Here is a 17,907-nt window from a genome sequence, read left to right as displayed (position 1 = left end):
ACTGTATTTTACTGTGCTGGAGGTGGTGCTTGAAAGCTGACAGAAGACAGACTAGAGAATACGCTGGATCTTGCAGGGCCGGATTGTGATGGTTTGCATGGCTTTGTCTAACCTGCTTTCAGCTATTGAGTTCAATAAGTTTTTGTTTACTTTTACACTACACAAATAGGGAGACCAAGATTGGAAAGCTTGCCAGATTTTGCCAGCAGAGCAATGGTAGAGATGGGAGCAGAGCCAGGTCCTGCTCCCAGGTCAAAATTCACACTCTGAAGTCCGTGGCAATGCTGGCCACCGAGAGGGCAGACTCAGAGAAAGGCAGCATGCCCCCTTGTCTGATCTGCACCTACTGAAAGCACCAAAGCCTTCCCACTGATTTCAGCAGTTGGTTCAGCAGGCAAAACTCTGTCCTTATTTTGTAACACAGCACTTGTTTTCCTCACTTTATTCTGCTTGGTAAATATCTTTGTTAGTTGAAGACAATGCTGTTAGCTTTCACAGAAAATAAAACTGGAGAGATTAAAAGAGACCATTTTCCTCCACTGTGGGCACAACAATAAAAGAGAGGATGAAGAGGGGAAAAATAAGAAACAGCATCCAAAAAAGAAAAATTGTATAAGCAGGATTAGTTTTTCTTTCATGGAGAGTATAGGAAAGCATTTTCAGGACCTACTGATAGCTAGATGTGCTGTGCTGTAAAATCCCTTCAGCTGCAAAGCCAACCCTCTCATGCCCTTGTTTTCACAAAACCAACTGCTTCTTTTTAAGAAAGGGCAAAGAATGTGGGATACAAGTTTAGTAAATGCTGTACTGCACATGAAAGAATTATTTTTTGAACAGTGGTTTCTGAAGTACTTTCAGCAACACCAGTCTGCACTCCCAGAAAAGCCTCCTGCGACTGAACTGGTTCAGCTCACATCGGCATGCAGTGGAGGCAGGCAGCTAAAGAGGGTTTTTCAGAGAAAGTAACTTCCCAGGAAAGCGGCTGGGCAGGGAGGGAGGGAAATGAGAGAAGCAGCAATCCATCTATGGAAAGCAGTTAACATTTTACGGCACTTTCTATCTTCCAAACACAATGTAAGTATTTAATTATGGTATCACCCCATGGGTGGAGAGATGTGGTGCGTCCACCCACTCATTTTAGCAATAGCCAAACTGAATTAGAAGGGCTGCTTTTGCTGATTCTCAGTAACTAGAAGCCAAGTGGTCCTAGGTTGTACAACTTTGCGGCTTTTCTCACAAGCTTCGGAGATCCTGCTGAAACCCAGAGACCTGATTTGCAGTGTGAAATGCTGGGTCAGTCTCGGAGTTGCTGGCACAGCACACATGGCTTGTCCCTGTCTGTGTAGCTTATTTGGCTGTTCTGGGTCTAGCACCAATCAATCCCTTTAGACGTGGTACTTTTGTGTTAGTTGGACGGAAGGCACAAATACACTGTCACCAGTACCTGGGAAACATTGATCCATGTTTGTACAGGGAGTGATTTATTTATTATGTGATCTATAAGTGAGCGTGCACCTCACGTGAAGCTGTCATATAGCTCTGTCCATGTCGGCCTGATTTTTCCAGTGATGTTTTGTTTCATACCACATCTTGTGAAGTGCACATCAGAGGTTCAGTTAGATTTCCACATGACAGTACTCCTTTGGGCAATTTATTACTTGCATGGCATGGCAAAGAGGGAGGCAAAAGAAACCACTCATGAGCATTTCAAGCACTCCTCAGATAGTCTTTTAAACTCTTTGATACAATGTGGTCTGGCTGCATCATGTCTTGACTTCTTTCTCTTTTAGCTGCAGTCATTGTGCATGCTGCCCAGCAGCAGCCCGTGGTCTGGAGTGTGTTTTCTGCAGGAATAGCTCCGTATTCAGCAAAAGATGAACCTCACTAGCATTTTAGATGACAGTTTCCATGTCCCTGAGCAGAGCTACACCTCACTCATGTCCTTTCAAAAAGAAAGGTCCTACAGACAACTCTGACCCCAGTAATCAGACACTAATTCAATAGGGGGAAGAGAATTTAAGTCCTTCATAAATAAATAAATGCTACTTCTTGTTTCTGTGTGGCACATAATACAGTGCTACAGGGGCAGTTGAAAGCCAATGGAAATTCTTGCTGCTGCCATGCAGACATCCCTTCCTTAGGTCAGCTCTGACCCTTTCTCAGGCTCGATCTCAATTCCTTTTCCAACTAATATTCAGTTCTGCATACAGCTGTGGCTCTGGGACTTTCCAAAGCCAGTGTCTGGGAATCTGGGGTAGCAGCAGAATGCAATTCACTGCATGTGACCTTTTGCTAAAACACAGAAAAGGGTTGCCTATCTGTTAAAGAAGTAAGAACCAAAACAAAACAGTGACACAACTCTCTCAGCTTTCTTCAGTGCTTGGTAGGAGAAGGGTAATTGGATCTCAAAGAATGGTGTGCCAGGAACAAAATTTCTTCCCATGTGCAGCATACATTCAGCCAGGTGCAATATGAGGAAGGGAGGTTCGTCTTCCTCTGAAGCATAAGGTATTAGTCCCTGCCAGAGGCTGTGTACCTGAGATCTGATCAGATATGGCAAATTTTATGTTCCTACACACAGTGTGAAGCTTTCATTTCTACACAACGCATTGTAGCAAATCAAACAATGAGTCATCTCACAAGGAGGGAAAGAAAAGAAAGCTTTTTATCTCCCAGTGGACAGGAGATAATCTCTCTACCTGGGTATAAACAGCTCTTCACCGTGCTGCCTTCTCTCCAGGGGAAGGAACTATTTTAGATTTGTCTGTAAAACAGATATTGAATTGTCACACCTCCCAAGCCTCTCTGCCTGGGCCCAGTAAAGGTAGTAGGCAAAAGGTCTTTGACTTTCACGGTAACTTGGTTGGGCCCCCGTGAGTAAACATGGTAGTCTAGGCTGTATATGCTGCATGAGCTGGCTGGGAGAATGGAAGTGCCAGATTCTCCTTGGAGCCCTGAAAAATCTGTGCCCAAACCAAACATACCTGCTATTTTACTATAAAATGGCATACCACCCTTATGTGGATGGAGTTACACTGGTAATATTTTATCACTATACAGGAAACACAAGCTAAGGCAGTGCTAAAGGTGCCACAGCCTCAGCACTTATTTTCCCCTCCAGTGTGGGAATAACATCTGCTAGCATAACAGCATGTGCAGGAGGGGTGGGCCAGTCTGAATACAACTTTTTTAACTGTACCCATACTGATAACCACTTACAGACGCACTGTTACAGAGGCTGTGTTAAGCAGCCCTCTTTACAGACCCCAGCCACCTAGAGGGAAGTACAGCCACAGCTCTTTTGCATCTGGTTGCATGTTCATTATTCTTGATCAATGACTTTACAAGGGGCATGAAGAGAAAGCATGGCTCTCTTCCATGAAAGGGTACACACCGAGGATGGATGGTGCCAAGGGCTTTGCCTCCTGCCTGCTCTGCACCTCAGAAGGAGCAGCTGGAGGAAATTCCCATTTCACAGTGGAAACCTGGAATGAAATAATGTCCTAGAAGCTTTTTTCACGATTCTGAGGCAGTTCTTGTTTCTCACTTTACTGTCACAGGTAAACCAAGGTGCCTAAGCTAATGAAGTATTTCACAGTCCAGTGCCTAGAGTAATTCTCTGTCAACGTGACATTCCTCTCCTATACCTTCCCCTGAGACTTTGCACATTATGGTGTGTGGAGAAAGTAGGATTCACTAACGTTTGCCTATATTCCCATGCCTTGTCTCAATTTGGTAACACAGTCATGGTCTCTTCCTGCTACAGGTTTGCAGCCCGTTTACTGGAGCAGGGATGATGTGGCACAGTGGCTCAGGTGGGCGGAGAAGGAGTTTTCCTTGAGGCCGATTGAGAGCAACACTTTCGAGATGAACGGCAAGGCTCTGCTGCTCCTGACCAAAGAGGACTTTCGATACAGGTCTCCTCATTCAGGTGAGGATTATTTACAGAAGTTGTGACTGAAAAGGGAGAGGAAGCTGCAACAAAATCTGGAGAGGGTCAGAAGAGGAAACTCGTATTTGCTGTGGTGGACTGGGCAAGGGGAGGAGAGGGTGGACAGAGATGCTTGTATGAGGCAAGGACAAAATAGACAAGGAGGGAATGAAGTCCTGATACACCTGAGTTGTTGTAGGCAAATTTGAATGCAAATCCAAACGCAAACATCCAGCCTGTTTCTGCTTAAAACTCCCTGCAGAGCTCCCAGAAAGCAAGCTTCTCTGGCAGCAGTTTGTGACTTCCAGCTCTTCCCTGTAACAGCTTATCTTTTCACAGACAGAACTACAGCAGCAAGTTAATCAAGTGCTCCAGCCTCTTTAAGAAGCCCATATTAGCATTTTGCCTCACAGTTGGCTTGGCTGACTTGCTGCTAGAAGTGACTGCAAAACTCCTCCCTGGGGGACCTTTCCTCTAACAGCCCCTGTGGGCTTTGCTTTATTTTACCATATCCTCTCACGTGCTGGAGGCCAGCCCAAGGCACAGCAGACAGGTGTGTGGATCAGTCTGCCTATTGCTCAAATTATGTCTTCATTTATTCACAAAGAAGATTTAGAAATATGTATGTTGCCTGCCTGTATTTATATCCCCTGCGGTCTGTCTGCTCCAGTTTTACAGTTGGAGTAAGCCTCTGCCCTCCTTTGTCAGGGATGTTTAACTAAATATGAGTTGTGAGCTTTTCTTTTGTGACCATACAAGGTATTCCTGTTAAATATAAAGGCTCGTAATTCAGTCACCATAGGTGATCAAAGAGTTTGGACCAAGTGGTGACAGAATAGCTGTGAGGAGGCTTTCACTGCAAGGCTCACTAGGTGCCGAAGTACAGCTGGTGCTGCCTGGATCCAGCTGATAAACAAGCCATGGCACTAATTCTGCATCAAGCTGCTTGGCTACTCCCTTGAATGCACCCCCACAGCCATCCTCCTGCAGCATCTGCCTCACAAACTGTGGCTTATGTTTAGTGTATACGAAGTTTTTTAAGCATGTGCTTCAAATCCAGGACTAATTTTGCATGGAAGGAGATGCCAAACATTCATGTCTATTGCCAGTGTAATACCGTAGTGAAAACTGATGCCTACAAATGTCTGCTTTTTAAATTCTGGTACACCACTTTGAATCATTTAATTAAAAATTAGCCCTGCTTAAGGAAAAAGGAGTACTGAAAGTGTAGATGTGGGCAAGGACTATAAGGGTCACCTTTATGTATCTTGTCTGCAACGCCCCTTATCATTCCAATGCCTTGCTGCCTGCAAGTTATGCCCCTGCTTTTCCCCTTGTGTGCTGTGAGGGCACTTGAAATGAGTAGGATTAAGATGTTTGTAGGCTGGAAATAGAGCGTTCCCAGAGAAGAGCCTCTGGCTTGCAAAGCCTCACTTTATGCAGAAGGTTAAGCTCTTACTTAACTAAATTTGAAATGAAATAACCAAACTAAAGGCCTCCTCCCTTGCTTTTTCTCTCCTCCTTCTCTCCAGTTATTTACCACTGATAATAATAATTTTAGAGCATATCTGAGTCAGTCCCAAAATTTTCAGATGACTGTAGGTAAAGGGACATTCCTGCAACATTGCCCAGAAATTAACTGTACGTGAAATTTAAGAGCTATGAAATAATGTTTGGCATAGAGGTATTAAGTTTTTAAAGATCATAGCTACATAAAATGTGATCCTTTTCCCTCATGGTTAAACCGAGAGAGCTGCATCCACTCCCCCCAGTGGTCCTAGCCATAAAGTAGGCTTACAGCCCCACAGCTATTCTCCTGTTTAGGGCTGGCCAGGGAAGGGAGGGAGAGATTGAAAAACGCTTTTCACTTTAGCATTACTGCATCTGGGTGGTGCAGAAGCATAACTCTTTTGTTAGGTAAAAAAAAGGCATCCAGCTTTAAGGGTGTTTTCACTAGTCTGTCAGGCCAAATCAAAAGAGGTACAAATTTGCTACCTTATTGCTTGGAGTGTTACAGTACTAGTTATGATTATGCCACTATTGCATTCAAAGATGCAAATTACGCAGTAAAATCACTTTTTAGCCTTTCATGTACTAAACATGGAAAAGGTAACTGGGTTCTCAAGGCTTTGTTTTTAATTAGATTTTCAGGTATTGCAGTCACCTATTAAAAATGCCCTAAAGTCACCGCTGAGACAGTAAAAGCAGCCAAGATGCTAAAAATAAAGCTGAACTATGGAAAGCAGGATGGCTTTAACTGTTTCATGTGAAGACACTAAACTTGCCCACAGATAGAGCATTGGCAGTTTATAGAGGCAAGGGACAAACAGCGTACAGCTTACAATCTCATAGAAGTAACTACTAAAAAAAACCCCACACTCTTGAGAAAAGTCTTTCAGAAAATCCAAGGTTTCCTATGTGAAACTTCACTAAGTTCCTTTTCAGGTAATGTTATTGCTGCAACCTGTTCCTCTGTAATATGAGGAACATAATAAACAGGAAAGAGCAAGCAGAATTAGAAGTCGATAGACTTCCTACCCTGTGTTGTACATTTTCACTTTGAGATGTGCAAACAGTTACATCAGGCAAAATGTATACGTACCTGTGTGTTTCGTGTAGATGTTGTTGGAGGAATGGCATCGGTACAAGAGGCAATACATAAAAAGACACAAAACAAGCAGTTAGTCCACTGGTCTTCTAGACAACTGCAGTGATGTGTTCCACTGAGAAAAGATACAGCAGTTCTGGTGCCAGGGAATGGGGGCGGGGGGGAGCGAGGAACAGCCTGCCTGCAGCCCAAAAAGAAGCATCTTGATCAATTCATGCAAAAGCTTGGTGCAATGCAATTTGCTGGAGACGTTGCTGTGGAAGAGTGATACAATAGCGACTCACAGACTGTATTCACCCATACCAAGTTCACTGTGTTTTGTTCCTTAGTCTGCATCATATGCATCGTATCTGTGGTCCAATACTGCCTGTTGAAGTGAGCTCCGTACAGATTCTAGTAGCTGGAAATAACTAGCTTTTCAGGGGTCCCACCCATGACACCAAGAGTGGCATACACAAGCTCCTAAGGCACCTATAGCACTGGAGTACCGCCAGGGTGTTGTCACCAGAGCAAGGGTGTTCAGAACACTTAAATCTCTCAATTATTTTCAAGTCTTTGAGTCCGTCCCAAAGTAACTTCTCAAAGTGAGAGTTCTTCCTTCTGTGGGTTTCCTAGATTCGAGTATCTTAGTAGCACACTGCCTCTGGCTTGAGACACCAATAAAGAGGCTTTAGAGCATCTCCTCCCCCCATAAAGCTTAAATTGTTCAGTAATTGAAGAAGAGCACCATCTTTGCTCCCGGCAGTTCACTGCATAAATCATGGGCTCTACATTTAAGAATACTGTGTCCTAAGGTGTCTGTCTAAAAATCTGAGTCTGTGAGAAGGTGAGACACTGAACGAACTACTGCTTGTAAAGCTTTGGAGCTGTTGGATGGGCAGTCATGTAGCCTGAAAAAAAACTCTGTATTGGGGTAATAAAAGACATGTGTTATCATTCTCCCATTTTTCCACAGTCACACAGAGGAGTAATGTACAGCTTTTCTTTTTTCTTTTTTTCCTTTCAGGGAAGAACCTTGCAAAGCAGTGACATGCAGGATTTTACTGCAAGCATTTTTGGGTCTGAGAATAGCACCCAGGAGCCATGAATTCATGCATCAGATGGCTAAATGAGTCTTCTCAGCAATATGTAGGTTTTCATTTCCTTTTTCCTGCTGTTTGTCTTTCAGGTGATGTTTTGTATGAACTCCTTCAGCATATCCTGAAGCAAAGGAAAACTCGTATGCTCTTCACACCTTTCTTCCACTCTGGGAACTCTATCCATGCTCAGCCAGAGGTCATATTACACCAGAATCATGATGAAGGTAACTCTGTCTCATTCTTGTGGGAGCTGCCATTATAGAGGCGAGTAGGGTAAGGCTGTGAGGAATTATGTCATTTTCTGGCTCCAAAGTTACATAAGTAAAGCTACTCTCCTCCCTTTGTCTCCATAGCTTTAGAACAGCCAACTGGTCTAGGGAGTCAACTGTGCATTCTCTATTTATCTGCTATTATTTTGCCCTGTTCCCAAAGTTATGCCAGATGCAGATTAAAAAAATACCGGAAAGTTTTATTGACCCTGTTGATTCATTTTTCATCACTCCTAATTACGTAGACAAAGATGTTTCATGGACTTGTAGTGTCCTGGAGTTGCAACTAGATACAATTGTTTGCAGAGCAAGGGAGTAAGCAGCCTCAGAGAGGAACATCTAACTCAAAGTCAGTTCAACTGACAATCTGTCACTGCATCATGCCAGAGTTCCTAGCACTGAGCACATCACGTTGCTTAGGGTTTGAGCTGATTGAACAATTCATGTTGAAAGAAAGTTTCTTCTGCAGGTTTTCTCTCATTTTTACTAACAGAATTACTTGCTTAGCCTTCTAGTAGTGTCCACACATACCATACCTGTCAGAGCTGGTGAAGAAAAAATAGCTATGTTTGTGGGACTGCAGATTTGGGCTTCTTCTAGTCATTATTAATACAGATTGAAATGTAAGTCTACCTCCTTCAATGGAAAATTGAGGGTTTATTTTCTTTAAAAATATACACACTAAAGTACTTTTTGGTTTTCTCCAATAACAGAAAAAAATAAAGCCTAAGCCTTTTAAAAGGTCCTCTGCATGAAATGATTAGGCAAAATTCACTTTCTCAATTAAAAAAAAAATATAGAAGAAAGTTGTGTTATTCCCTTTTTAAGTAAACAGAAGACAAGAGAAGAGAGTTAGGACATTGCCCTAGTCTCAGCTAACTGGAGAAAAGATGCACAAAGTATTTCAAGGTTCATCATGGTGTTGCAAAAGAAGATTCAGGGGTACTGTCAGACCTGTACAAGTTGCCTGTGACCAGCCTGAGCAAGCCAGAATCAAATGGCACCAGCAAAACTCTTGAGACTAAGCCAAGAGTAGGACAGCAGCAGGTAGGATAAGGACACTCCAAAGCATTTCCACACAGCTGTGTAAATATTTCAGATTAGAAGAGGGTGCTACAGGTCAGGATGAGGTTGAATTGGCAGAGTTGTGCAAGAGGCGGTTGCCCAGTGTATTAGGCTAAGCACTTTAAAGAGTCCATTATTAAAATCTCCATGTTTTCCTGAAGATTGGCATTCACCCAGAAGTGTGCCCTTTCTAAATTTCAAACAGAAATACTGGCTATCCTCTCAGACACCCCTACATGAAAGATATGGAGCAACCTCCACTCGAGAGGATTTCACAGGGATGTTGACTTGGCCTTTCATGTGCGTATCTGAAAACATAAGTCCTTTTCAATCTAGTCCAACTTCTGTCAGAACACAGGATGATTAAGAAACAGCTTTGATTTCTTCCTCACTCTGGCTGCTGATAGTGCCATTGTTCTTGCTTAGAGAACTCTGTGCTATTACTTAAAACTTTTCTTTATAATGACAAAGTGAGTTAATCGAGAACCAGATGAGACCAACATTTACATCAGTGGCTTTTTACTAGCTTAAGCAAAATGGGTTTGAGTGAAATCAGTTGATAGTGGTTCAGAATACCTCCGAAGTGCATTGAAATTGGCTTGGAATCTGCCCTGTGGGCATCGGTCTCTGTCTCTGTAAAGGGATGAGCAATGGAGAGAGAATTACCTACATCTCCAGTGGTCCTTCTGACTCAGCACTGAGTCATTTGATGGGATGCCATACAGGAAGCTTACACTGTTGTTCCCTGCACTTCTTTTGTGGGTAAGCAGAGTGCCAATCTTTGGGATTGTTACGCCAGCAATTGCTCACTCCCAGAGCGAGTGCAGCCCCACCCATCACTATATGGATCACATAGGTCAGCGATTTTCCTGGCACCTGAATTTCCTTCCACAGTTTTCCCTTCAAGAAAAGAGTGTTGGTCACTCGGAACAAAGAGCCAGACTGATGAGTGAATCTATTCCTGCAGGAAGTGATATACCATATGTGCTCAACTTATAGTCATCAGATGTGCCAAGGAATGGATATGATGAGGATATTACTCTGTTCAGGGTCATTCATGGCAGTGGAACTGCTTGGAGCTGAGTTTGAATCGTTTTATGGTAAATGACAATTTCAGCCTTGAGGGGATTCTTTAGTTCAGTATTTAAAGAGAAAGATCTTAGAGGAAAGTGAACAGTACTGTGTATCCATTTGTGGTTTTTCTTCTTGCTGCTTTTTAAAGAGTTCCTTGGTCCCTACCTTCTTTCCACCCTGTCCTGGTTCAGGATCACTGTGGTTTGAGAACAGATAGATAGGTCTGCTTCTGTTTGGATCTTGTCAGAGCCAACTAATGCTCTCAGAGAGCTTGGTGGAAAGCACAGCAAGGCATTCCTTTCTGCTTTCAAGATTGCTGCTCCTCACAGCCTCACACTTTAAATAACTAAGACAAACAATACAATATTCTGGTCTGTATTTATAGGCCAGGAATGAGTGCAGTGCATTTGAATGTACGGTGATGGGGGGGGGGGGGGGGGGGAGGTCTGTAGAAGATAGGATGCTGAGTAAAACTGGGCGTTTGGTTTTCTTTCTATTGTGGCAAAGAAAGGTGACTTTAAGAAAAAACGTCCACAGAGGTAGGTCCAGTTGTAAGTTATTTGGTCTTTGACCTTCACATCATTTGGGCTATCGCACATTAGCTGGCCACATTGTATTTAAAGCTGTTTGGGCTTAAACAAGAACAATATATAGCTCTGTAATTTCATGTCCTCCAGCTGTTTCATTGTGAGTATCTAAACAGCTCCACAAATGCATTTTTCTTGTCTGGGATCACAGTTGTGTGAAACTGTGTAAGTGTTCTGGAGCCATGTAGTTTCTGACTAAAATTTCAGGTTTTCCAGTAGATTTTAGTGTCCTTGTATAGATGAACAGCCCATTGATTAGGCAAAAGAGTTGGTGCTATGTCATTGCCTGGCACTACATTTTCTCAGGACTAGAGCTTTTCTTGTTCAGGCCTTTCTCTGGGTAAGTGCTGGTCCTTCTCCTGATGCCTGCTTGGGTTCCAGGGCAGCAGGAGCCCCTGGGTCTTCACCTTGATAGGGTCCTCAACAAATACCACTGCCTTGACAAGAGTGCGAGAGAATCATTAAAGAGGATCAGAGCAAATGGAGTGAGCAAACAGGCAGCCACAAATACGCAGCTACTTGTTTCAGCTGTTGACATGTACCCAGCAGTTTCCTCCTCTTATCATCCAAGACTTTCAACAAACAGCACTGAAATTTGATCTTTGTTTTTCAGATAAAAACCTGTTAGTCATTGCACTCTGGTGGTATTTTCCTCTTTGCAAGTAATTTCCCAAGTCAAAATTGATGGCCTTAGTGAAGCTGAAAGTTTGCACTGTTCGTGTCAAGCATTTCATTTTGTGAGGGGATTGTTAGTACCTAAAGACACTGACCTGGAGCTGCGATTTATCTCCCCCCTGCTGTTAAGGATCACAACTGGGGAAGTATGCTCATGCAAAAGTGATGCTAGAAACCCTCCTGCTGAAATAAGTGCTTACATGGGACAACCCATCAGTAGACAGCACAGATGAAATAAAACAAGGTGAAAATACCCTTATGAAGATGGATAAACTTTAGCTAGTGTTTCACAAAGAGCTTCCTACCAGTGGGTTTTTTTCAGATAACCCAGTCCATATTTCAGAGAAAGGTATCCTCTACCTTGACCCAAGCCTCTACCATCTAAAACTTACTACCCAGTATTTTCCTGGACACATTTTCCCTTTCTATCTCTGCTGTCTGTCTACCTTACAGTGCTCATCTTGGCACGATAATAGGAACCACATGCAGAGACATGAATGGCACAAGATAAGTTTCAAAGCATTTGCACAGGAACACAGTTAGTACAGCTGAATCAGATCTTACTTTCTTCACGTGTGTTCCCAGTCAGCTTCTCAAAATGGGATTTCTCTTTTAACACATTTCCCCAGGAACTACTGTTACGTGGTGGTGGAGGGAGATTGTTTTCATGGTACTGATTTAATTCTGTGTAGTAATCACTATCTGCATTTACATGGTGTTTTTCTGGCATCTGTAGGTCACACAAATAAAAACATTTCCAAGCTGACAGCAGTACCCAATAAGCCCAGCTAGCAGTCTGACAGTTAGATCCTCACATCATGATCACAATATCGACAGTCTGTATTTTTCTTTTTTTTTTTCTCCACAGATAGCTTTGTCCAGAGACCTTCAAGACCATCCACAGAAACAGTCCACCACAACCCCCCAACCATTGAACTGTTGCATCGTTCTAGATCACCCATCACCAACAACCACCGTCCATCACCAGATCCCGATCAGCGGCCACTGAAGTCCCCTATGGACAACACTATCCGTCACCTCTCCCCAACTGACAGGGTGCCGGGGACAAGGCATCAGCAAGAGAATAACCACCAGGAGTCCTACCCTCTCTCAGTGTCCCCGATAGAAAACAACCACTACCCACCTCCTTCTGAGGTGCTTCAGAAGCCCTCCAGCCCTCGCCAGGAAAACACCAGGGTCATCCAGCTGATGCCCAGCCCTATCATGCATCCTTTGATACTGAACCCCAGGCACTCGGATTTCAAACCACCAAGGTTGTCTGAGGATGGGCTGCACAGGGAGGTAAAGCCAATCAACCTGTCCCACCGAGAAGAGTTAGCTTATATGAACCACATCATGGTGTCCGTATCCTCTCCTGAGGACCATGCGATGCCAATTGGAAGAATAGCAGGTAGGTGACATTCTCTAGGCTACACCAAAGTTGATGCTCTTCATTCATAACTAACCTTGCTGTATGTTAAGAGCTTCTCATTTCCTTTTGCTACTCGCAAGAGTTTACGGGCATTCTGCAAGTTTCACCACGTCTGTGGTTTAGACAGTTAAATGTGATTAAACCAGTTTCATGGCAGGTAAGCAAAGGTGCAGAGTGACTTGCTTGTGACCACAGAATGCGTAATTGGTATTGAAACATTTATGTTCTGACAGTCACTGCCTCTCACTCATTAGCAATCCATTTGTTTCCCAAGATACCTATCTCCAAAGCCTTGTCCTGCAAAGAGGTAATTTTCCAAGAGATGCATTCACATTAGTGTCCAGTTCCGTGGAAAGGAAGAAACCCTCTGTTAGTGGCCTTTGAGATAATGCAGTGTCAAACTGCTATTATGGAGATGGCAAGACTGATGAATTATCACCTTGGAGCCCTACTTCGTGGGCTTTCCTCTGCTTCTTACACTAGGATTGTCCCTTTTTACGGAAACAAGGTTGCTTTTGTCCCACGCAAACCACAGGCATTGTCTCACTTTTGATATCGTAAGTAACTGACAACATCACAACAGCTGAATCAGGAAGCTGAGGTTACAGAAGTGTTTTTTGTACTTAAAAGGGAACTCTAAATAGATAGGGAGAGTAGGAAGGGGAATCCAGCCACTTCAGAAATATCTGAATGCCCCAGTAACCAATTTCTTTTGAAAGTTGTTAATATACACCACACCCAAAAACATTCCATGCATTTATATGAGCAGCAAGCTGACATGATACTCAGCTCCTGTGGGGTATAACATGTCCACAGAGGTACATTTTATTCTTTTCTGTCCTTATATGCCTTAAATTTATTACAGATGAAGTGCTGCCTCAGCTTTAATGAGGAGGATTTACTGTTTTCTTAAGACTTAACCATTTAAATTCAAAAGGTACATATATCACTGTCTAGTCAATCATTGAGCATGAGGGTCATGATCCATTCATGTAATAGAGAGATAGGTTACAGAAATTAATCTTTTGACATTTTTTTCTGGCCGACATTTGTCTCTTTCCTTTTGATTTTTATTACCCACACTATTCTGAGCGAATTAAGAAATACACTTAATGTTTTATCATGGTTGCATCACTGGGAGATTTCTTTTCCATAAAGTACTATTGGGCATCGGGGGGGTTGTTAATTTATTTTTTTTTTTTCAGAAGGAAACATTCTCTAAGCATAAAGACTGAAAAGAATATAAGAAAAAATATGGGGAGCAGGTGGTGGTACAGTTTTTTATTTTAAACCCAGGAGTTTTCTTACATAATTGGGAATCTTTGGTTTCTGCATGTTGTGCACTGGGCCCAGTGACATCAGCCCTGTAATCGGTACTCTCACGTCTTTTCCATCCCTATGTTGTTTGCATGGCAACAGAGCCCAAGCCCATGGATATTTGGGCCTATCTTGTGGTTTAACCCCAGCTGACAACTAAGTACCATGCAGCCACTCGCTCCCCTCCCTGCCCCCCACCCCAGCAAATATGTGTAGGAGTTTAAACTGTTACACACAAGGCTGTATTTCCACGCTTAGCCACTTTCACTTGCACTCTGGTGGCTTTGCTTAGAGCCATCGGCATGTCTTCAGGAGCTGGTGAATTATTTCATGCCAAAAAGACCTGAAGTGTACTTAAGAATTCAGTTCAGATCAGGGCAGTGCTCTATGGCAAAAGGTCAGGGGATTACATAGTTGGTGGTTGCTAGCATCTTAATTTCTACTGATAAGTTTGCCAGTGTACTTCCATCAGTGCCCCGTGTCCTTTAATTGTAAATGCCAACAAGCCTCACTTCCTGTACAGGCATAAACTAGTGCTATTCTGGTTGGTTGTAGTGGCTCCTGAACTGTAGCTGGACCCTATAAAGAGCTCACAGCCAATTTAAACGTGACAAAACCCAGATTACTACCAAAAATGTAGACAGTCCATGACTCATGCCTGAAGTCAACTTCATCAGTGCTATTGAATTCAATGGCAGCATACTTAGACCCCCTAGAGAGAAAGTACGTACCTTTCTACCTGCTTCCCACCCATCTCAGTCTTCGATTTAGAGCTGTTGCCATTAAGTGATTTCATTTTAAGACCATCTCTTTCTTATGTCAGCATAAATCTGTTTTCCACCTGAGTGTTCTTGTCTTCACTGACAGTACTATAGTTAACATGGAGGCTTTTGTCCAACCATGGCTTGCCACTTTAATTTGAAAGAGACTATGAAAATTACAACACTTGGTTCTTGAACTGCAAATATACATCAGTACAGATTTATTGTTAAAAAAATATTTTTACAGATCGCTGGCATTATTTCCATTTTATGGATGAGGAAGGCTGACGAGTTGAGTAATGAAAAGATTTACCAATAGCCCAGTGCCAGAGCTAAGTACTTATCTGTTTACACTGGTGAGAAGAGAGCCTTGACTTTCTACTGGCTTAACCATTTGCATGCAGGTGATTTTCAGGGGAGATAGTGTTCAGGAGCCAGCTACCAGGGAAGCCCCATGGGCTGCTGACTAAAACATTGGGCTGAGCTCCAAAACATGTTCTATTCCCAGCTCAGATATTTTAAATTGTAAGAGGAGTTCTTCCTGGACTTCAGATACCTTACAGCCTCATAAACCTGTTTACTTGTAGATAGAGTCTGCTTTTAAATGCAGCATGCAATTACTTGGTGCTGGGAAAGAAAACAATGTTTCTGCAGCGATGTTGCTGCTATCCACAAACACTTTGTTTTCAGGAGGTGGATCAATAGAGCTCTGGACTTCCTGTCAGACAAAATAATGACCTGTACTCACCGGCTGACTAATCTTTCCTACCTTTCTGTGTAATATCATTTCACAAAATATTAATTTTACTGGTAAAGCACTTTCCCTTTTACAGCAAAGAATTTCAGGTTGAAGGTCTTACTCTTTTCCTCTAAGGCCATTTTACACTCCTCTAGCAAATCAAGAGGCATAAAGTCTCTTTATGTTACTCATTAAGGTCCCATATATTATTCTGCAATGGCTAGAGCTGATTTTTAAAAATATGTTTAGCTATCTTCTCAATACAATATGCACGAGTCTCTTCTGTAACTTTGTTAGAACTAGAGGTCATTATGTTGGGATGATCCGAAGGCAGACCTGCATGCCCTGTAAATACACCAGGCAAGGGTAAAGCTAACTCAAGCATCAATAGTCATCTAGCTCCGACAGCACTTAAAATATATTAAAAATACCTGAGACAGGGAGTTGAGCAGAGTGGTGTAATGGACCATTTTCCCCTCTGGAACTGCTAATTCAAAGCAGTAACAGTGTTGGTAGTCAGCTCCTGACTTGGGCTGTAGCAAACAGGCAGTCTATCTGGCTTACTTTTAGCTCTGAATTTTTAAAATAGGCCATCTTTGTTCCCCCCAGATAGCCTCCAAGGGTTTCACTCTGTGGGGAGAAAACATACACTTTTTCTTTCTTTTTTTTTTTTTTTTTTTTTTTTTTTTTTTAATGCAGTTGCAGTTTCGATCAAGAGAGACACCTACCTGAAGTTAGCTCTGCAGAATGGAAAGTCCAGTCCCCCGTACCTCTGACTGGGAGGGTTTTGTTATCAAACATTTTAGGACCTTGATATCTCGTAAGAGGTACTTCCCCAGGGTACAAGGAGAGGCAGGGGTTATTGCATTGGCGGGCATTTGTAGCATGTCATGGTTGAGGCATGCACTGCAGCCCTGGTGGAACCACAGCCACCAGTAACCCTCCCTGCAGCCATCCTGAAGTTCTGTCCCCACAGCTTTCCTTGGAAGCTCTGCTGTTGACTTCAGCCAAGGCAGTTTTTCACCACAAACCTTTATTTAGGTGTCAAAAATGTCCTTTTTTTCAGATATCCATGTCCACCGCAGCTTGTTAGCATGCAGGAAAATGGGAACTGACATATTAGATCTCATCAGAAACCTGTCAGTGGCCTAAAGGAAGACACAGGAATCCCTGCAAGAGGCAGTTACGGGACTACAACAGGGTTGGTTTTGTCCTAACTTTTATCACATAGAGGTTGGCTTAGAAACATCCAAATTAATTAATCTCATTACATGCTGGTATTTACCTCACTTTTGATTCAGTCATTTAAAACTCATTAGTACAATTCTGGATGTTTCTCGTGAGGGGAAGTAGATTGCTGAGCAGGTTCCTGGAATTTCCAGCTCCCAGTGTCTTCTTCTGTAGTAGCTCTCTGAGACTGAAAGAGTTGATCACTAATCCACAGCAAATGCTGGCACTGAAACTTTGGGATACAGATAAAACTGCCCCTTTACCCAAGCGTTGTCCAGTACAGATACCAACCAGAAGACTGCCTGGGAGTGAAAGGCAGAGTGTCGCAGAGCAGTGGGAGGTGCAGCTGGATTCCCCCCAGGGGCTCCCTGTCCTGTTGGAGTTGAGACCCAATAAAACCCATTAAGCTCCAGGTTCACTCTGTACGTGTCTGGGGCAGACCTACCCATTCATACAAGCAGCTTGAAAGGATGAGTGTTGCTATTCTTCCACAGAGCTCCGCCCTGCCTATTGCTTTTGATTCTGCGCTGCATTTGGTGGGGGCGAAATCTAAAGGCAGGTGAGTCTTGTGCCTGTTGTTGTCTACTGGTATGCTGTTCTTATCAGCTGGGTTACCTCAGCAACTGGGCTGTATCTGACTTTATGAGCTGCCAGATTTGTTTCTTCCCCTTCGTAAGTCTGAGGCAAAGCTAGGTAATGTTTAAACTGTTCAGAGGCACGTTGTCTACCACTGTATCGGTTTGGCCCATAAAACTATTGTCTGCTGTTGGAATGAGGACAAGCAAGATTCCTACCCTCCCAAAGTCATGAAAGAGATCTACCTCCAGCTTTGCTTCTGACTTGTCTCAGCCTCTCGGTGTGCCACACATCCAGAGGGTACAGGGGCATAGCATGAACCCCACAGATTTGTAGCAAGACACTTAACAAGTGACTTCTCAATAAAAACAGTCTGATGGCCAAAACTGAAAAGGCAGTCCTCTGCTAAGAGCGCATCAGCTATGAATGACTCATATGCTATTGAAATCTACAAAAGAGCACTTAGGATGGATGTAGGCTATGGGCTAAGTCTGAGCATGGGGAGCTCTCTAAGGACAACCCAGAGTAGCTGATTTGGGTTGTTTTGTGTGGGGAGAGAGGTTG

At 43.1% G+C, this 17,907-nt stretch overlaps 1 protein-coding gene across 3 annotated transcripts in view; it reads left to right on the top strand.

Moving 5' to 3' along the window:
- The window catches only part of ETV6 (ETS variant transcription factor 6), a 140,056-nt gene that overhangs the window by 101,612 nt on the left and 20,537 nt on the right, over positions 1-17,907 (top strand). For all 3 annotated transcript variants that reach the window (XM_040594818.1, XM_040594817.1, XM_040594820.1), the window contains exons 3-5: positions 3,767-3,931; positions 7,708-7,842; positions 12,157-12,699. In XM_040594818.1, coding sequence (XP_040450752.1) covers positions 3,767-3,931; positions 7,708-7,842; positions 12,157-12,699 — 843 coding nt within the window. The remainder of the gene's footprint in view (positions 1-3,766; positions 3,932-7,707; positions 7,843-12,156; positions 12,700-17,907) is intronic.

The sequence above is a fragment of the Falco naumanni genome, chromosome 5, assembly GCF_017639655.2.
Source record: "Falco naumanni isolate bFalNau1 chromosome 5, bFalNau1.pat, whole genome shotgun sequence".
In the NCBI taxonomy this organism is placed as follows: domain Eukaryota; kingdom Metazoa; phylum Chordata; class Aves; order Falconiformes; family Falconidae; genus Falco; species Falco naumanni.
Note: the sequence above shows the minus strand (reverse complement) of the source record. Positions and strands in the feature narration are given on the sequence as shown.